The sequence below is a fragment of the Aristolochia californica genome, unplaced genomic scaffold (assembly GCF_029961685.1).
Source record: "Aristolochia californica isolate CCGP_79_NKW_82.1479 unplaced genomic scaffold, dmAriCali1.0.hap1 SCAF_12, whole genome shotgun sequence".
NCBI lineage: Eukaryota > Viridiplantae > Streptophyta > Magnoliopsida > Piperales > Aristolochiaceae > Aristolochia > Aristolochia californica.
Genome location: NW_027181793.1, coordinates 21,737,258 through 21,756,972, shown reverse-complemented (window position 1 = coordinate 21,756,972; position 19,715 = coordinate 21,737,258). Strand labels below are relative to the sequence as shown.

Here is a 19,715-nt window from a genome sequence, read left to right as displayed (position 1 = left end):
TTGAAAAGTGATTTGTTCGAAACCGAGAAAAAGTGATGCCTACCTTACTACTGAAACAAACTAGGCAGATTAGTGTAGAGATTCAAAATATAGTTTGATGGATTGAACCAGAAAAACTCTAAATCCAAAATATAGATTAAAAATTTCTTAAAAATTTATAACCAAGAAATACATTTCTACCTAATGTTAGGAACCTTTGACACATTTTCAGCCAGGGTATTACAGGCTTCGTAGACGAGATCTGGGCTAGGCGGTTCTTGTTCTGCGCCGATAGTGCGGTTAGGAGTTTCGAAATTGCTTGTACTGAAAAAACTATAATAAACCACTTTCGAATTTCCATTACAGAAGGTAATTTTCGACGGTTAACAGTTGCTCGTTTATCACTGCTCGGATCTCTAATTCAGAACTCAACAAACTATGGGATCTACTCTTTTCATTTCTATGATTTTCGCCGTTTCCTGTTCTTGTGCGCTTTCTTCTGCGAGAAGGTCAGATTCCTCTTTTCCTCTACAGCTTGTTTAAAGATCAGACTTTTCTTTCTTCTTTTCTTCTCGTGAATTGTAGTTCGTGGATATCTGAAGTTTTTATGCAATAAAGATTCGCCTTCTGTGAGGTTTGTGCGGTGTTGTTTGCAGTGGATTTATTGTAGATGTGCCTTTAAAAAAGATAGCTGGATTGAAAATTTTCCCATCAAATGGCGTGAGTTTTTGTTCTGCCTCCATTTTTGAATGCTTAAGTGAGTGAGATTTGAATTAGATTTGTCTCATGTCAATGGTATGCGCTTCGAATGTTTTACAGGGCCTTTACAATTGAAACTAGTGTTGAATTTCTTTATCCTGCTAATTGTAGAAGCAACAAAATTTTAAAATGTGAACATCATGAAAGATGATTACCAGGTTGATCAGCTGCCTTAAGGAGAAAGATGGAGGTGTATGGTGTTAAATATCTTCAATTTGTACAGATAGAAAGGATACTATTTTAAAAAGTAAACCTTAGACAAGATGCTAGACAGAATAAAAGAGATGAGAAGAATTGCTATGACAGACAGTGATGAATTTCTTAATAGGTTTCATTTATCACATTTTTTAATAAATTTTACCTTCGTCGCCACAGTTCATTACTTCACAACAATACTAGTCTTTTCCTTTCGCAGGAACTTCACTTTTAAGATGAACTGAAACCCATTCGGTTCAACTTCATATTTAATTAGATAGCTGCACATTGAATATGAATGCAATTTTTTTTCTTCTGAAAACCTGATGAATCATTCGTCTTGACTTTTTGTGTATGTAGAATTGAAGTGGGAATTGATGGGGCTAACCAGGAGACCGTGCTTTCAGGGCATATAGTTCAATTCAAGAATACTGATCATTCGCAAGTATTCCAGTTGTCTTGGCATCCAAGGTCAACAGCTTTATAAAAATATGTGATACTCTCACTTCAGTCATGGTATAAACTTATGAACAGGGTCAGTTTGTACATGCTTCCATTAAAATATATAATACATGATTTTTATTATTACTGCAACTTCCTGGTCCTGTATGGCACATGCTTCCATTAAAATATGCAATACATGTTTTTTATTTAATTACTGCTACTTCCTTACTCTGTGTGGCACAATATCATCATATTGGATATAAATTCCAGGAGACAAATGATTGTAAGTTTCATGGCATCCTATACCTTTTTAGCTCTTTTATTGGTTTTAAGTCTAATATTAGCAGTGAGGTGATGAATTTTTCACAGTTTTGTAGAATAAGAATTAAATTTGAAATTCTACTAATCAATCATTTCTGAGATACTTTTTGATCAGTTAACCATTTGAAATATGTTTGCTTGGGTAGGGCCATCTTGTATAAAGGTTTTCTTTCAGATGAGGAATGTGACCATTTAATTTTGTTGGTAATTCCATTCCTTTACTATTTTTTTGTGGAAGAAATGATTCGGTATTTTCAAACTAATGTCCCAAAACCTCTGCCATTTGGTTCCTGCAGACACGTGGTAAGCTGAAAAGGTCTAAGGTTGCTGCACATGAACTTGGAAAGATTAATGTTTCTCCCGATCGTACAAGTTCAGGAGTGTTTCTGGATAAAGGACACGTGAGTCTCTGAAGTTTTGATGCATGCCTTATCTATATACCTAAAAATATTTCAGCCATGTTCAGAATTTTATTCTTTGCACCTTTTTGGGTCAATGGATTCAAACTTTATACTGATCAGCTGACTGTGTTGATCAGCATTTTCAATCTTAAATGTACTACAGATTTCTGCCTGTTGTAAGCTTATGAAACAGAAACTAGATCATGCTGATTGGAAACACTACCAATCTCCTATTAATTATTACTAATGTAACCAGAAATTTCCTGACTGAGGAGTGTGTTTTAACCAAGTTTTAAGTGATGATATCCTTCATTATTGGGTCTTGATTACCTAGAGACATGTCTTGCATCAGGAAATTGCTTGACTTATTTTTTGAAGAGAGTGATCTGAATGAAGGAGAATGTTGTTACTTTCTACATTCCACTTATTTTCATTTTTTCCGCCAAATCTTGTTGCTTAGATATTGTAAATTGTATCAACTTTACTAGGATGAAGTTGTTAGATGGATTGAAGATAGAATTTCCTCGTGGACCTTCCTTCCAAAAGGTTACAACTGACAACTTTGCTAGTTTGCTGCTACCTGCCTATATGTTGTGTAGGGATTATCTTTCATCAATTCATATGTTATAATATCTGATTCCTCTCAGAGAATGGTGAGCCGTTGCATATACTGCATTATGAGGCCGAAGATAAGTACAAACCCTATTACGATTACTTCAAAGGGAAATCCAGCAATCTCATTGAGGGGCAGCGTCTTGCTACAGTTTTAATCTACTTATCTAATGTATCAAAGGGTGGTGAGACTATTTTGCCAAATTCAGAGGTGACTTAAACAACCAAATAGGAAATATCAGCTTGAAAGCACCCAATCAATTTGTTTTGTCTATGTTTTATTCTTTGATAGATTAATCCTCTTATGACATTCCTGCAGCTCAAAGATGCTCAATTGAAGGACGAAACTTGGTCCCCTTGTGCAAAAGCCAGTTATGCAGTGAAACCTGTGAAGGGAAATGCTCTACTCTTTTTCAATCTCCACCTGAACTTAACAGAAGATGATAGCAGCCTTCATGGAAGCTGTCCTGTAATTGAGGGAGAAAAGTGGATAGCAATGAAAAGGATTCATACAAGAAACTACTATACAAGGGAGGATTTGTGGTCATCAGGGAGTGAATGCATGGATGAAGATGATAACTGTCCCCAGTGGGCTGTCCTCGGAGAATGCCAAAAGAATCCTGTGTATATGATGGGGACTCCTGACTACTATGGATCCTGTAGGAAGAGTTGTAATGCCTGTTGAGCATTGCGAACCCAAATGCCTGATGGGAGAGTCTCACCAGATTTTCCCCTAGTCAACAGTGAATGTGAGTATGTAAACTCACCAGATTTCATCAAGTTCCATTTTGGTAGTCCAATTAATTTTTAAGGTATTCTGGTTCCGTTTATGTTTATTTATCCGGTTAGTTCATCAAAAAATAGTAAAAATTAATAAGAATATAAAAATATATAAAATTCTTAAAATTTAAAACATAAACATAACGATATGTTTATAATATCCGAAGATAGAAAAAAGTCATTTAATAAAATAAAAAATTATAATAATACCTTTACATAAGTGGTAAATTGGTAAAATGTGATCAAAATGACGGCTTCTCATATGCTTCTCACTTTTAGACGCTATTAGTTAAACTATTTGCGCGAAAAAATTGCTGAAGGAGCTCCGGGTTGCTCTATAAACCTCTGCGCTCTTCCACGGCTGACTGCATCGCTGCTCAGTTATTGAAATGGCTTTGATTTTCAGGAGGATCGCCAGGTCTGCCCCACTTGCGTTTGGAAATGCATTCAAAGAACAACCCAAGTCTAGTTTCAACTACCGCTTTCCCTTTGGAGCAATGGCTACTCTTTCCGGTGGAATGACGTATTACTTCTATTGTTCTTCACCATACACGGTAATTTTTGTAGTAGTTTGATGTGGATTTTGTGTTACACCGGCGATGCGTTAGTTGTGTCGATCAGGGTTCAGCAGATACGTGCAGCTTCATTGTCAAGAACTATGAATGAGTTGGTTTGGGACTTTCTTTCTGTATGAGAAATTCGGAGCTCTTAATCATATGAAAATATGAATGTTGGTTTTTGGAGGTTGATATAATCATAACCTTGTCGTCATTGCAGCATAGGAGTGTTCAACTTGGAAGTCCGTGCTTTCTCAAGTGGTTTGGGTTATAAACGGGCTGCCGTCCTTTCGTGTGTCCTGATTAAATTTTGTCATTTATTCTTTGTATTTGAGGGAACATGTTGTAAAAGGAGATTTGATTGTTTAAACAAATTGTGAGATTTGGATTTCATTTTTCACCTACACTAGGTTGGTTTCATCAGGAGTAATGATTAGGCCATTTCATTTTTCACCGACACCAGGTTGGTTTCATCAAGAGTAATGATTAGGCCATTTGATAAAATCTAGTATCTTTTAAAGATATCGTCTAGAACACTTCTAGCTGAATGATGGTTGATATCTTCAATCTGATGGAAGGTTGATATCTTCAAGTTAAGAATGCTAAACTTATTTGATATTTGAGAAACTATAATTTGTGAGCTGACAGAACAAAGTTCTTTTTTTTTTTTATGTGAAAAATATGTAGTTTTTTTCTTCACAACCCACTGTTTCTTTTGAAATTCTCAGATACCCAAAACACGCATTCTATAAATTTGTCTACTGAAGGAAACCACCACCTTTCTAACAATATTTGTTTGCATGATACAATTTTTTTTTGGTAGATACCCTTAACACAAAATAAAAAGAAGGATTCTCTATTACCAGCTTCCTAGTGACTCAATCAGCCATAGTTGGAGTTGGAGACACTATGTCAAATGACACAAGTATGTAGCAGTGAAACTCTTAAAACTTGAAATTAAAGACATAAGAATAACTTTTCTTATGAAAAGAATAGAAAATTACTAAGTGGGATTTATCTCTGTTAACTTTATGATTTTTCTAACCATGAGGTCTTTCTTGGTTAATTCTGCTGGCTATGGTTCATGGAGTTCATCATATAAATGAATATGAAACTACTTGGGTGTACAGGAGCAAGAGAATTGAGTAATAGAAAGATTGTATGCGGAGATTTTTAAATGATTGACCCTATCTCCAAAATTTCCTTCTATGTTTAGTCCTACAAAGGGAAGTTCCCATTTGTCTCAGCAATTAGGCACTTGAAGTGTCTGTCCTTGTCTCCTAATTTTGTGGCTGTTTTAGCAGTATAAAATTAATTTTCATTTGTCTTTGTAACATGGCAGTTTAACAGTTTCATACGTAAATACTGGGACTAAGAATTAATTCGAGCTATATGTGTGTATCATTCTTCTCCAAAATAAAGTCGGAAGTTGGATTTTTGCAAGGAGATTACTTAGTCATCAAAGGGTGTCTTTTAATTCTTTTATTTCCTCTGTGTAGAATGGAATTTAGTCCAGTAAACATGAGTTGTGTGAAGGAGGTGCCAATTGGAGTGATCTGAAAATCAGAAAAGATCTATATTGGAGGGATCTATTTAGTTTGAGTAAAATTTCTAAGTCTCTGGACCTCCTCCAGCTGCTATATTTTAGGTATAAACATTGCTAACTGGGAATGCATCTTCTTTAATCAAACCAAATTGAACTTGGACTCTTTGATGTGTATAATGGGTGGTTTTAAGTTATATTTATTTATTTTGGGTGTGTGTGTTAACTTGGTTGATGTTTGTTTTAATTTACAAAGGCAATTCCTGGTGCAAAGAGCTAAAGTAAGCAGTTCTACTGATTGGCAACTTATTGATTTGATTTCTGTATGCTTGATTCTTTCCACTTGACTAATTCTTCATCAGGCCCTGGATGGAGCAAACCTAGTAAATTGGGGGAAAGAGGATTTTCTTGAATGACTACAAGATTGTAATTTCGTTTACAATGCATGGACTAAGTGTAATACTGGTTGACTTTGTAATAGTTGAAGATTCACTTAGTTTAGGCCCAAATACTGGATATTCTGTGCTGATTGGTCTCTTGCTCTTGCTTCAGGCTTTGCGGGGACCATGAGTTCCTCCGCTTTTTTTTTTTTTTTGAAAAAGAGTTCCTCCACTTGCTTATAGACTTTGATTTGAATACTTATCTGATAGTGCGGGTTTTTATAAACTTCATCATAATAAAAGTCTATGCTTTACTTGACCTACCAACAACATGAATAGGAAGCTTGTCTCGTCTATAAATCGTCCATATATGAACTGGTGCTATTTAAACATGAAGATAAAGTTCCAACTTAAGCCAATGTCCTTTGGGTCTATGATCTCACGAGGTCTCTAGTGTGAGCTCTTGGGTTCAACTCTCACTGCAATAAAAGGGTGTAGTGTGCATGTGTAATCAACATTTAAAAAAATAACGTTCTTAATTAAAGCCAAAGAATTGGGATGTGCACTGCAGCATTCTTATTTTGATACAATTTTTTTCTTGGGGTAGGTTTTTTTTTCTGCTGTTAATCTGCCATTGACTTCATTTCACAGGCCCATCTGGATCAAAAAGAGGAAGAAGTGACTGGAAGAGTAGGTCAGTTTTCCATGACAAAGCTCAGTAGAGCTCATGTTACTTGAACTTTGAGTTGCCGTCTGCTTAGATTGTGGATTTTGTTGTTCTTATTCAATAAGTTTTTTTAGCTCGACTCAGAAAGTTTAATAAGCAGGTCCTGCCTTTGAAAAATTTTTATGTTAAAATTCTGGATCTCTCAGAAAATGGAATGGCTTAGTTTTTAGATTTTTGGGTCAACCCCATCTAGCCTTATCTTGGCAGACCAGTGTGGAACTGTCACACATTGATTTTTGGGACAATGGATGGCACCTGCAATTTGTTTTGTGTTCATGAAGGCAAAATTAATCATTCCAGATCTGACAATACTGTTTGCCTTTTGAAAATTAAAAGTGATATTGCTTTTCTATCAGCAACAGAACAGCCACTACAAGATAACACATTAAGACCAAAAAAGAAAAAAGAAAAAAAAGAAGTAAAGCACTCTGCATGACTACTTTGTTGTGAGCCTATATGTACGGTTCCAGCTCATAAAAGTTGTATTTGTTTCATTTCACAGCACTTAACCCAGAGAAGTGGATTGAATTTAAACTTCAGGATACTGCTCAAGTCAGCCACAATACTCACCTCTACAGGTAAATGAAAGCAGGATAAAATTCCTTAAGTGGCTCTATTCAAATGTTCTGTCATTTTGTTTCATAATGTACATATAGTTGAGCTTTTTTTTGTTTTGCATAACATCATACTAATAGTTACTATGATTGTCATTTACAGGTTTTCATTTGACCCTTCTGCAAAATTGGGTCTTTATGTTGCTTCCTGTATTCTAACTAGGTATTGTGTACCAAGCTTTGTCTTTTATGCTACTAGAGAAGAACTTATTCTTGTTTACTTAGTTATACTCTCCGCACCTGTGTTGATGCCATTTGCAGAGCTCCGCAGGGTGAAGATGCTGAAGGAAAACCTAAATATGTCATTCGCCCGTAAGTTTTTGTATTTGATCAGAGCTTATCTAATAATAAGTACTTTGCTTTCTTACTATTCTCTTCTCAAATAGATTTGGTTGCTTGTCCTGCCACAAAAGAGTGGGCTATTGTACAGTTCTTAAATTAAGGATGAGTCATATACAGAGACTAGAAGTTCAACTAATTTCTTACTAATTTAATTAAATAATATGATAGTTGGCTCAATTGCATCAATTAATATGCTTTTCCGGTTTCCTTTGGTTAGTTCATATTTATCTGCACACTGTTGGTCTTTCTACTTTACTAGTTTCTTTTGAGGAGCACATCACTAACAATGAGTCTTCACATATAACCACTTGGGTGAAGTCTTGACCTTAAAAGGCAAGAAAATGATATGAAAAAGGGTAAGATTGAGTGTATAGAGAGAAGAAAGAAGAGGGAGGAGAGAGATGAGAGAAGAGAGTCTCGAAAGAGCTCTTCTTGGGGGTCGAGCACGACCCCTACCTTCTTTAATAACTTAAGTTTGAGGATAATTATAATTATACCCTCATACACTTAAAACTTAATTAATCTCCCAATACACATACTCAAATTACATCAAACTTAAACTAGAGATAGATCTAAACATCCAGAACAATATATATCTACTCTAGAGATTACAATTAAGTAAAAAGAAAAAACTATCCTTGAACTATTTTTCTTACACTCCCTCTCAAGTTGGAGCATATATCCATAAGTCTTAACTTGTTATAGAAATATCCAAATTCACTTTTACCCAAAATTTTAGTAAATACATCTCTGACGTGATTGCCACATCGAACATAGGGAGTGATAACTTCCTTCTTCATCATAGACTAGCAAGGTATGTAGACTCAAGAAGGCTATACATGGTCTTAGACAAAGCCCTCGAGCTTGGTTTGAGAAATTCAGCCAGGTGGTTCTGTCTTTTGGCTTTTCTAGAAGTCATTGTGACCATTCACTTTTTATCATGAAGAGACTATCAGGTATTGTGGTTTTGCTAGTATATGTGGACGATAATTATCTTATATGGTAGTGATGTGATAAACATTCAAGAGGTAAAGGCACATCTTGTTAAACACTTTCTGACTAAAGATCTAGGTTCCTTAAAGTATTTCTTAGGCATTTAGGTGGTCAAAAGTAAGATAGTCCTCATATTGACATAAAGAAAATATGTCACAGATATGTTGTAGGAGTATGGGTTGCTGGGTACCAAACTAGTAGAGACTCCCATGGAGGTTGGACATGACCTTCATGATGAACAAAGTGATGAACTCAATGACAAGACGGTATATCACCGATTAGTTGGCATACACATACATGCCACAGTCACTAGTCCTACCATATCCTTCGCTGTTAGTGTTGTCAGTCATTTTATGGATTGCCTTTGCAAGGTTTACTTGGAGGTCGCATAGAGAATATTAAGATCTTTAAAGGGGTCACCTAGAAAAAGGGTTATTCTTTAAACCTGAGGATCATTTAAGAATAGAAGCTTTCTCGAATACAAATTATAATGGGTCCAAACTTGACAAAAAGTCTACCATTGTTTATTGTGTTCTTAGGAGGTAATTTGGTAAGATGGAAGAGCATAAAACAAAACGTTTGTGGCTCGGTTCTGAGTATAGAGCCATGACTCATTTGATTAGTAAATTGATGTGGGTGAGATCTGTGGTCAGAAAATTGAATCTACAGATGGATGAACCTGTGGCTATGTACTGTGACAATCAGGCAGCAATATTCATTACAGAGAATCCGGTATTTCATGAAAGAAATATACATATTGAGTTGGATTAATCATTTCATTCGAGATGTAGTGATGAAGGAGGAAGTTGTCATTGCATCTCAAATGAAATGACTCAATATCCGCTATCTAATTTTGTATCATTTGATTCATTATCTAACTGGTACAAAGAGTTTGCTCTTTCAATGTCTTCTTGCACTATTCCTTCTTCTGTGCAGGATGCTCTCTTGTTTCCTCAATGGAAGAAGGCCATGAATGTTGAGATGGAGGCCCTCCTGGATAGAGGCACTTGAATGTTGTCCAACTTACTCTTGGGTGCTACAATGGTTGGGTGTCCCTGGGTGTATAATGTGAAGTATAAGGAAGATGGATCCATTGAGAGATACACCAAGGGATACACTCAAACATATGGTGTTGATGTGTTTGAGACCTTCTTCCTAGTTGCGAGACTATCTTTCGTATGAATTTTGATTTATGTGCCTTTGAACCGGGGATGGTTGTTGTTTCAACTTGACATTAAAAATCCCTTCTCCTGTGGTGACTTGTATGAAGAGGTCTATATGGAGCAATCTCCTGGATATATTTCTTAGAGAGAGACAAGGTATGCAGAGTGAAGAAAGATATAAATGATACGTAGACTTAAGAAGGCTATATATGGTCACCATATATAGCCTTTCTGAGTTTGCATACCTTGTCCCCCCTTGAACAATATATCCAGGAGGTTGCTCCATTTAGACCTCACCACACAAGTCACCACACAAGAAGACATTTTTAATATCAAGTTGAAACAACGACCTTCCCTAGTTCACGAGCACAAGAAAATTGCAAATCACCAAAAATAGGGCTGAAGTGACCTTACTAGTGTGTGCCACATGCAGAAAGGCCCAATATTGGGCTGTGTACCTGGAGAATGGGTATTTCCCAAATCAAGGAATCCTTCTAGGTTTTTATCTCAGCATCAGGCTGCACCAAAGGCAGTAAAAGCCAACAACCCTAGGGTTATGACTGAGAAAGAATGAGAAAAAAACTTGTTTTTGTCAAGCAGTGAAGCACAAACCTTGAGGGATCCCCTTTCTAAGAAGTCACACACTTAAATGGAGAGAACAAATGAAGAATAGAGACGTACAACAAAGATCTATTGCTCTGATACCATGAAAAAGGGTAAGATTGAAGAGTATTGAGAGAAGATGTAAAAGAAAGAAGTGGGGAGAGTTTCAAAAGAGCTCTTCTTGGGGTCGTGTTCCACCCCATCTTCTAAAATAACTTAAACTTTGGATAATTACAATTATGCTCTCGTACACTTAAAACTTAATTAACCCCTTGTATCTCCCAATATAAATGCTCAAATTACATCAAACTTGGAACTAGAGATAAATCTAAACATGTAGAACAATATAATATCTACTCTAGAGATTACAACTAATGTAAAAAGACAACTGCCCTTCAACTGTTTTTCTAGCAGGATAAGAAGAAAGAAAAATCAAAGTGAAACATGAAAAAAAGAACTGTGCAGGTTTATATAGAAGTTTCACTAAACTATACTAGAAAACTGCACATTGTGGTGGTTCAAATTGCAATGGCCGATTCAAAATAGGTAATTGGTGGAGATAGATTCTCAACATCCTCTAAATGGTTAAAGAACTTGCAAGATTGATCCTGCAGATGGAAATTGAGTTCAATTTAAATGTTGATTAGTCCAATTTCATTCTATGGCGCACAGTTTTGTGATTAAGCAAGATCTTCAAGAGGTCTTCTTCTATTAGTATTTCCGCTCCCAACAAAAGACGAACATAAATGTATTTCACATTGAGAAGATATCTTATTAAGACAATTTGAGAGGAAGGATAATTGATGTCTGATAATATTTCCTCATCCAGGGTGAAAGATTGCGAAACAATTTTACAGTATAGACTGCCTCAATCTGGCAAAAGTTGCTCTAATGATAAGTACACGCTTAAGATCTTTGCAAAGATCTTTATGATTAGCTGAATTCTCTTCTTTTGCTATTTCAGCTACACTCCTATTTCAGATCCAGATTCCAAGGGCTATTTTGATTTATTAATCAAGGTAAACTATGACTGTGCAATTTTTTTGGTTCTTTTTCCCCCATCATATATGCATTAGTTTATTGTCACCACTTGCAAATTATTGCAGGTCTATCCAGAAGGAAAAATGAGTCAACACTTTGCAAGTTTAAAGCCAGGAGACGTGGTTGAAGTCAAAGGGCAAGTACATATCTGTAGTTTGTCTCTTCCAAAGTATCCAAGATTTGATTTGTGGACCATTTTGTGTGTTTCACAGGCCAATTGAAAAGCTGAGATATAGCCCCAATATGAAAAAGCACATTGGCATGGTAAGACTTAGCATGACTAGAGACCAAAACTCTGTTTCCTACTTTATAATAAAATAAAGAATGGATTATTCTAGCATTCCTTGATGAGAAATATATTTTGAGGAGCTCAAGCTGATCTGAGGAAGATTTGTACTCTCAGATTGCTGGTGGGACAGGGATTACACCAATGCTGCAAGTTATTGAAGCTATCGTCAGAAACCCGGATGACAACACTCAGGTATTTTTCTATACCATATGCTAGTTGAATGCTTCCAAGATAATAAGACTTACCCTAGTTATTTATATTTTGAAGTTTCCCTGCAAGTCACTCAGAATTTCATATACCTGACAGCCCAATGACCTGAGCATTACAAGGGTCATTGGGGTGATCAACTCCACTACCTTGATTCAGTAAAACGTTTTGTGCAATGTAATTAGTGATGTAATCTTGAGAAGTTGCAGAGAAAAGAAAGAGAGTTTTTTAGGTGTTTTACTTTTTTGCAACCTATCATCTTTCACAGAACATAGCAAATTATACTTCATGCCATTATGAATTTTTGCCATTTGCTCATCAGGTCTCATTGCTGTATGCAAACCTATCTCCCGATGATATACTGCTTAAAGGAAAGCTTGACATGCTTGCTGCAAAGCATCCTAACTTCAAGGTTGTCCTTTTCTTTTCGTTTTTCCTTTGATGTGGTTGGTGCCATTTCTGAGTAATCCTATCTTTTCTGGATATCAGAGAACTTTGTTTTTAAGGGAAGGAAATAATGTTTTGTTTTGTGCCTTAGTCAGCAATATTGGTTATGAAAAATTTTCAGGTATATTATACCGTGGATAACCCATCCAAGAATTGGAAAGGGGGAGCTGGTTACATTTCAGGTGATGTGGCATTGAAGGGCTTACCAGGTCCCAGTGAAGACACACTTATTCTGGTAAGATAAAATTTTATACCCAACTTAAATTTCCAAATGTGTTATCATAATGATACTGAGTACTGCTTGAATTATCATGTTTGTAAATCCTTAATTATCATCTGTCGAATGCTATATTATTTCTCAAGGTATGCGGGCCTCCTGGAATGATGAAGCACATCTCAGGAGAAAAGGCAAAAGACTGGTCTCAGGGCGAGGTACACTTAGGCTCTGTTTGAAACCCATGGAAAAGAAGAAAAAAAAGAGAATTTGATCATTTTTTAATATTTTTGCTAACTATTTTTGAGAATAATTATGATCAAAATTCTCATTTACTTTGCACCAGTTGTTAACATATATACCCTACACTTATGTCACTATTTTCCAGTCTTTGCTTGTTTTCTTTAGAGACTTAGAATCCCTTCTTGTTGTTTGCAGCTATCGGGAATTCTCAAAGAGATGGGATACACTGAAGAAATGGTCTACAAGTTCTGATCAGTACCCATCAAAGTGGATATCGATGAAGTAAGATAACTGAGTTTTGTTATTTGAACCTGGTAGTGTTTTTTGTAAATCACAATTAACAATGCCAGTAGCCAACTTTTGGTGCTGAAGGAACCGAAAAAAAAAAAAAAAAAAAAAGTGGAGCAAAATTGGAAACTCTACTTCAAATCCTAATAAATTCATTTCAATTTTGACTTGGAAGAACGCTGAAGTGGTTTTGCAATAGGCCGCGCTGCACTTCTGGCTGCCGCCCTCTTTACGTTATACTTGATGGAAGACAAGGCAAAGATGAGTGCAATCAGCATGGTCGGGTACACATACACTGCCGTTGCAGGGTCCGTGTTTACTGGTTTCCCAAGAATCCCTTCTTTCACGAGGCCCCAGACCACCAAAAGTGTGCCGAACATGGTCATCCTCCCTGGATTTAACAGACCTACCATGGATCCTGCAACGCAGAAATAGCTCCCTGCAAGTACCTGGTAAGAGAGCATAACAACATCGGATTACCCACAAAAGAACCCAGGTTGTAGTAGCTCGAAGTGAAGAGTAAATGGTGGAAGAAAGGACCTCAAGGCGCTTGAGATCTCCGACAGCGGAAGCATTTTTGACGTCTGTGAGGTTATATATGTTTAGTAAGTTATCCCATTTTGGGATGGTCTTATCCGAGATGAGGCCCCTTGTTATTGCCCCAGGGTAAAGTAAAGCTTTCACTGCAGCGATTGGGAAGATCTCGCTTGCAACCAGTTGCGAGGATGTTACCTCCAATGGTGTTGTACACACGCCAGATCTACAAGAAATCCTAGAGAAGCAAGAGGAATCTAAAGGTGATTAGAGATTTGCGCCCTATAAGGAAACACAAACTCTTCTAACCTGAAGCAGCGCCCCGTAAAAATAGGGTTTTGTTCAAGTAGAAATCAGATCTACGACAACATAAGGAAATACGATTAACGGGCTCTGAAGAGTCTTCATCGAGGGCTGAATGGACAGTAGAAACGAACCTGAAAAGGGGGACCTGAAGTATGATGATGAGGAAGTAGATTCGAGAGGCGATGATGGGGATGTTGTTTTTCCATCCATTCGAAGCCATGACAGAAAGGCTCTCCGCTTGCCGTCCTCTTTCACCGATTTCGCCCTTCCTGGTCGATGCTGGTAAATAAGGTAGATTATAACGATTTATAGTTATACGGCTGGACAATCTCTCCGTCTCAGTATAGGGGAAGCTGGAAGTTGGACCTCGAACCCAGTTTCATTTAAATATTTTAAGTTTTAGTTTGAGCTTAAAATTGTTTTCGAGATTGAGTCTAATAATTTTAACCGAGTCCGAACTTTAATATTTATTTAAATTTTTTCAAAAAATATAAGTCTTGAGTTCGTAATCCAACATAAATTTAAAATATTTTAAAAAATATATGTCAAATAAATTGTATATAAAATTATATATATATTTTACATAAAATTGGGCATACGGGTGACATCGAATCTAATTGAGTCTTAACCTTGTTTAAGTTGAGCTTGATTTAAATATTTTGAATTTGAGCTCAACTGACCTTAGCCTTGAACCTAAAATTGTAATCGAACTCGAGCCTAATAATTTTAACCGAGTTCGAGCTTAACCTACATTTAATATTCTATATAAAATATATATCAAATAAATTATATATAAAATTATGCATATATTTAAAAAAAAAATAATGATAGGGGATGTTCAGGATTGAATTTTAATAATAGATTAGAACACACCAATATTAAATTTTTTTACTTCAAATGTTGTCTAACTTATTTTGTAATTTTTGAATATGGCCATAAATTTACTATGACCTCCTTTGTGCCCCTAGTTGAAAATTTATATTATGGGAAAAACTAGAAATATTTTTCCTAAAATAGATATTTCCAAAAAAAAACCTTTAAATAAAATCCTATTGCTATTAGAGACATACTAAAAAATTACAATAAATATTTTAAAATTTTCTTAGGAAAGTTAAATGGACCTCTTATTGCCTCTTATAGGGAAATAAATAAAAATTAATAATCAATCTAATATATTACTATACTTATCGATCAATTTTTAATCAAATAAAATGTCAAACATAAAATTACCTTATGCTAAAAGTATTACAACATCAACTTTCAAATACTTATTAAAAAATTTTCTATACGGTTTTCTAGCCCATCTTGGTAGGAAAATCTTACTTAGAAAATTATATGATTTTTTTAATAAGAATTTTCAATTAGAAAAATATTTAAAAAACATGAAACACTAATAGTCCCTAAAAACTTATTTCTACTAAAATGTATTTTCAATTTATTTCAATTTTTTTCTCACTTTTATGATATCACACGTGCAAAATCATCTTCGTGTTGGGGGGGGGGGGGGATTATTTCTCCCCTTACCTGGTTTTCTGCCGAGACGAGGAATGACGTTGAGGGAACCAGCGGCGCCGACAAGGAACTTTTGTCGGGGATAACGTCTGTGATAGAAAGAATGCGACGACAGACGAGGGGGAAGAAATCGAGCGACAGTCATCGGCCGGAGGGGCCCGGCGGTGACGAGGGTAGGAAGAATTTCCCCCCTTCGCTCTCGCTCCAGCTCCCCTGTCCCGACTCCCTTGAATCCCGCACCAACTTGTTAAAGTAATGAGCCAACACGTGAGCTTTCGAGCCGAACCTCGATTCGATTGAGCTCGGCTCGTTAATTAAAACGAGCCGATCCTGGATCTCGAATTTGGCTTGAGATTCGGATATACCGAATCGAACCGAGCCAGAATCGAGCCGAGCTCAAACAGCTCCCTAGCCGGCTCGGTTCGAAGCCACCCCTAAGTTGGACCATGGTTAGGAATTCTGAATTCCTTTTTCTGGGCCTGTTAGTGCACTTTCAAAGTCAAACTGAAAGTGAATTCACTTTCACCCCATCGACCGGAAATGAATTACTTAGGTATTTCATTTGTACCGGACAAGAGCATTACCTAGGTAATGTAGTAGCTTGAAGTGAAGGTTACTTTCTTCCCTTCCTCGCCCTGGTCTTTATTTCTCTTTGAACTTTTCATTGTGTAACTAATAGAAAAAAATAATTTATTTTCACTTTTATTAGGTAATTCACTTTCAGTTTTAGTTTCACTCTAAATCTCTCTTTGTTCGGAGCATTTTCTCTGCTGCCACCTAAAGTGAAGCCAAAAGATTTTGACTATTGGGTTACCATCATTAGAGGCTTTCTCATCTTACCATCCCTCAATGCTGTCGATTGGAAACGCCGATTACAAACAACAGACCCATTGGCCCTAGTTCCTATTGAATTTTTGGAAAAGAGAAAACTTCATTAACTTGTTGTAATTTTGTACATGAACCTTTATTTATAATAAAGGAAACAAGTACAATCCAATTACAATTAAACTACCCATATTTCAATTACACTTAAAGTTCTAATATAATTAAATAATTAAATATAAATAGAAGATTAACATAACTAAAACTCCGTACAACTTATTAATATAATAATCATGTAAAACTCTTTTATACCTCGTATTCACTATTACGAGAGAGATAGGAGGTTTTGGCCAGGTATACTACCCTCGTCAAAGATTGAAGCTGTCGTGAGGAGAATTTCTCATAACTCAAAAAAAGCAGTTTAAAAAACAAGTATGGGAGCAGATGATCTCGAGCCATTCAGACGATATTGCAGCGGATTTTCACAGGGGAAAAGTCCGTTTGCTGCATCTTCTATCACCTGGAACTGCGAATCGTGAGAAGGATTTGATGCTAAGCTAAAGACCAGACGGTAAGTAAATTCCCCATCGTGCTTGATGCTCCACAGAGGCAAAAAAGCTAGCAAAATTTTGCTTGACAATGAACAGAGGGGGAGGCGTGGTTCCTCCGATCTGGCCAGCAAGAGGGAGGGAAGGAAGGGGGGAACCCCTCTCCTCAACACCATTTTCTGGGTTCCAATCATCTCATCCGAATTCCTACTAGATGAAATACGTTTGCAAAGAGAGTTGTCTTTTTAAGTATAAAATTCTGTCGATTGTGATCTCTGAATTTGGCTTCATCCAGACTTTACACGACTGCACTGGCGATCCATATAAAAACAGATTTTCATGATTTTACTGTTCGAATAAAAAGCGAATGATTCCACCCCACAACTTCGTCGTGAAGCATCGACCTTGCCAGTTTGATTTCCAGGGAATCTCGTCCAACTATCTCCAAGAACGTAATCCCTTGTGCATAAAGTGTTTCAGTTTACTTCGGAGCAGACTCCAGTAAAGCCTTCCACGAAGAATGCTAAAAAAAAAAAAAAAAAAAAAAAAAAAAAAAAAAAGGCATTCTTCGATCTGTTGCGCTCCGGTTAGAAAAAATCAACCCTCTCAAGCTAGCTGAAAAGTAAGCACAAAAGTACAAAAAAGTGAGTCTCTTAGTACAATGGTTTGCATCACCAGCTGCAGCGTCTCTTGGCATATCCCAAGTTCCACAATCATCGCTTGAGCCTCTTTAAGTTCATTTAATATCCAGATGGTTACGATGGACTCAGAAAAGGGACAAAATATAATGGAATAGAGGAATCGATTCACATGTGGGTCAGACTGGTTTGGTTCTGCAATTTGCCGTTTGCCGTCTCCCAGTCCCCACGTCCAAAAGGATCCTCTCCTCCCTTGTCCACCCATTTAGGTTTTTTACTGTTTCGTACAGGCACGCAGACCAATAATTGTCGGCGTGGGTCAGTTGCCAGCTCTATATATTCTATGAAAATACTCTCTTCCCACTCTCCGGTGGAATTGCTCCTCCCCCAACTGACTGTATTCTGGGAGACCTTTTCAAATTGCAGTGATGTGGGATTTGCTGCCTTTTGATCTTCTCTTTCAGATCTTTTCCTTCCTCTCGCCGGATTCCTTATCGCGGGCCACGTCCATTTGCAGGCACTGGCATGCCTGCGCCAACGCGTTTATCTCCAGCGGTCTCCCATCTCCGCCTCCAGGCTACCTCCCGCCTTGGTTTCTGGCTATGCACACGCAAGACCGAGCCGCTCGTTGCTACGCATACAATTCGATTGTGGGTCGGTGGCACTCGCTGCCCCTCAATTTCTGCCCCCACCCAATTCGCCCTATTGCTCCCATCGGAAGTCTTGTCCTCTGTAGACCCCCCACCGCTTCCACTCTGCTTCTCCGATTAGCTGTCTGTAATCCATTCGCCAGGCAGTACCGTTCGCTTCCGGAGCTGAATATTCCGCGAGCTAACCCCGCCGTGGGCGTAGCTGTCCAGCAAGCCTCCTTCCAGGTGTACATCGCCGGAGGCATGTCGGAGGACGGAACTCGCGGAGGAAGCACCTATGAGCCGACGGTGGAGATGTATGATTCGAGAACCGACGGTTGGAAGCACCTTGGAAACATGCCGTGTGAACTGGCGGTGAGACTGACGGTTTGGACCCAGAGCGAGAGTGTCTACGCGAATGGTGTCCTCTATTGGATCACATCCGCTAGGGCGTATAGCGTGATGGGTTTCGAGGTTGGGACGGGGAGATGGAGGGAGGTGAAGGCGCCAGAGGCGGAGCTACTGGCCAGCGCGGGTCTAGTGCGGCGGTCAGGGCAGCTGACGCTGGTGGGGGGGATGGTTCATGGGGGATCGTGCTGCATATGGGAATTAAGGGAAGGATTCAGGTGGGAGCTGGTGGAGGTGGTGCCGACGGAGCTGGGGCGGCGGTTCCTGGAGGCGGGGCAGGGTGGGTGGGCTTGTACAAAGTGCGTCGGAGTCGACGAGGCCATCTACTTGTACAGGGACCTCTGCTCTGCCATGCTTGTGTGGAGAGAAACCGGGGGCAAAAGGTGGGAATGGATCTGGGTGGAAGGATTCACAACGAAGAAAGAAACAGACGGGATAACAAAATTCTCCATCAAAGGAGTGCTCCTGCATCCTTCTTTGTCTCGTTCATCATTTTTTTAAATTACAGAACCTAAAAAGGAGAAAGCCCGACAGATGTTTCTTTGAAAACAAAATATCTTGGATCTGTTGATTCCTGTGAATGACTGAAACCGCAAATGTTATTTATTTGAGGAGCTCATGGCGTCATGTGGCGTTCCATGAAACCAGTAAACTAGTTACTGCTACAATTAATAACAAGCTTAGTAGGTGTTGGGGCCAAACCCAATGAAGCCATTGGCACCATCGAAGGAGATCTGTATCCCTTCTTGCTTTATGTTCCCTATTATAGAAAGCCCTGAACCAGAAGGGGCGAATGCAAAGCAGAATGTCTCCACCTCATCCACCGGAATCAGGAAATTCCTCGCCTACAGCGTCAGTATCGGACCCCCCCGGGAAGTAGAAAGACACTATCGGGACTCAGACCGATTCGAATCTGAACAGATTGTAACATGTATTGAAGATGGAAATGCTGGCGGCGCGCGGCAACCCGGCTGTTTCGTTCAGGAAGGCGTCCCCCGTAGCACCGCGAACCTTATCACCGTCGTGCAGAATGTAAAAATCTATTTATGTTATTAATAAAATATTATAATAAAATTTTTATTATTATATTAAATTAGTATTTTAAGAGTGGTAATAAAATTTTTGTTAAAGTAAGCATTTGATTAAGTATTTTTATTATATTTTTTTATCATTAAT

General features: G+C 37.8%; 4 protein-coding genes across 6 annotated transcripts; 3 read left to right on the top strand and 1 right to left on the bottom strand.

Annotated features, from left to right (window-relative positions):
- The first annotated feature begins 225 nt into the window (after positions 1-225).
- Positions 226-3,986, top strand: LOC137945359 (probable prolyl 4-hydroxylase 6). 3 transcript variants are annotated; one of them, XM_068791220.1, is made up of 8 exons: positions 226-488; positions 1,294-1,404; positions 1,845-1,902; positions 1,995-2,099; positions 2,588-2,645; positions 2,747-2,922; positions 3,031-3,460; positions 3,898-3,986. In XM_068791220.1, exons 1-7 carry the CDS (start codon positions 418-420, stop codon positions 3,394-3,396), a joined length of 945 nt encoding a protein of 314 aa, XP_068647321.1. In that variant the 5' UTR covers positions 226-417; the 3' UTR covers positions 3,397-3,460; positions 3,898-3,986. The 3 variants fall into 3 exon arrangements, with proteins under 3 accessions (XP_068647321.1, XP_068647324.1, XP_068647322.1); XM_068791223.1 differs by lacking the exon at positions 226-488 and adding an exon at positions 497-699; XM_068791221.1 differs by lacking the exon at positions 226-488 and adding an exon at positions 497-736.
- Positions 3,789-13,319, top strand: LOC137945358 (NADH-cytochrome b5 reductase-like protein). The gene is made up of 13 exons (XM_068791219.1): positions 3,789-4,045; positions 6,623-6,665; positions 7,201-7,276; positions 7,416-7,475; positions 7,574-7,624; positions 11,378-11,432; positions 11,520-11,590; positions 11,667-11,718; positions 11,858-11,935; positions 12,273-12,362; positions 12,519-12,632; positions 12,761-12,829; positions 13,050-13,319. The coding sequence occupies exons 1-13, from the start codon at positions 3,881-3,883 to the stop codon at positions 13,104-13,106; spliced, it is 981 nt and encodes a 326-aa protein (XP_068647320.1). The 5' UTR covers positions 3,789-3,880; the 3' UTR covers positions 13,107-13,319.
- Positions 13,133-14,275, bottom strand: LOC137945360 (uncharacterized). The gene is made up of 3 exons (XM_068791224.1): positions 14,114-14,275; positions 13,683-13,914; positions 13,133-13,591 (listed from the first exon to the last, which is right to left on the bottom strand). Exons 1-3 carry the CDS (start codon positions 14,200-14,202, stop codon positions 13,295-13,297), a joined length of 618 nt encoding a protein of 205 aa, XP_068647325.1. The 5' UTR covers positions 14,203-14,275; the 3' UTR covers positions 13,133-13,294.
- Positions 14,276-17,880: 3,605 nt separating this feature from the next.
- On the top strand, positions 17,881-19,557 carry LOC137946364 (F-box/kelch-repeat protein At5g15710-like). Its single transcript, XM_068792633.1, has one exon. It carries the CDS (start codon positions 17,931-17,933, stop codon positions 19,038-19,040), a length of 1,110 nt encoding a protein of 369 aa, XP_068648734.1. The 5' UTR covers positions 17,881-17,930; the 3' UTR covers positions 19,041-19,557.
- Positions 19,558-19,715: the final 158 nt, after the last annotated feature.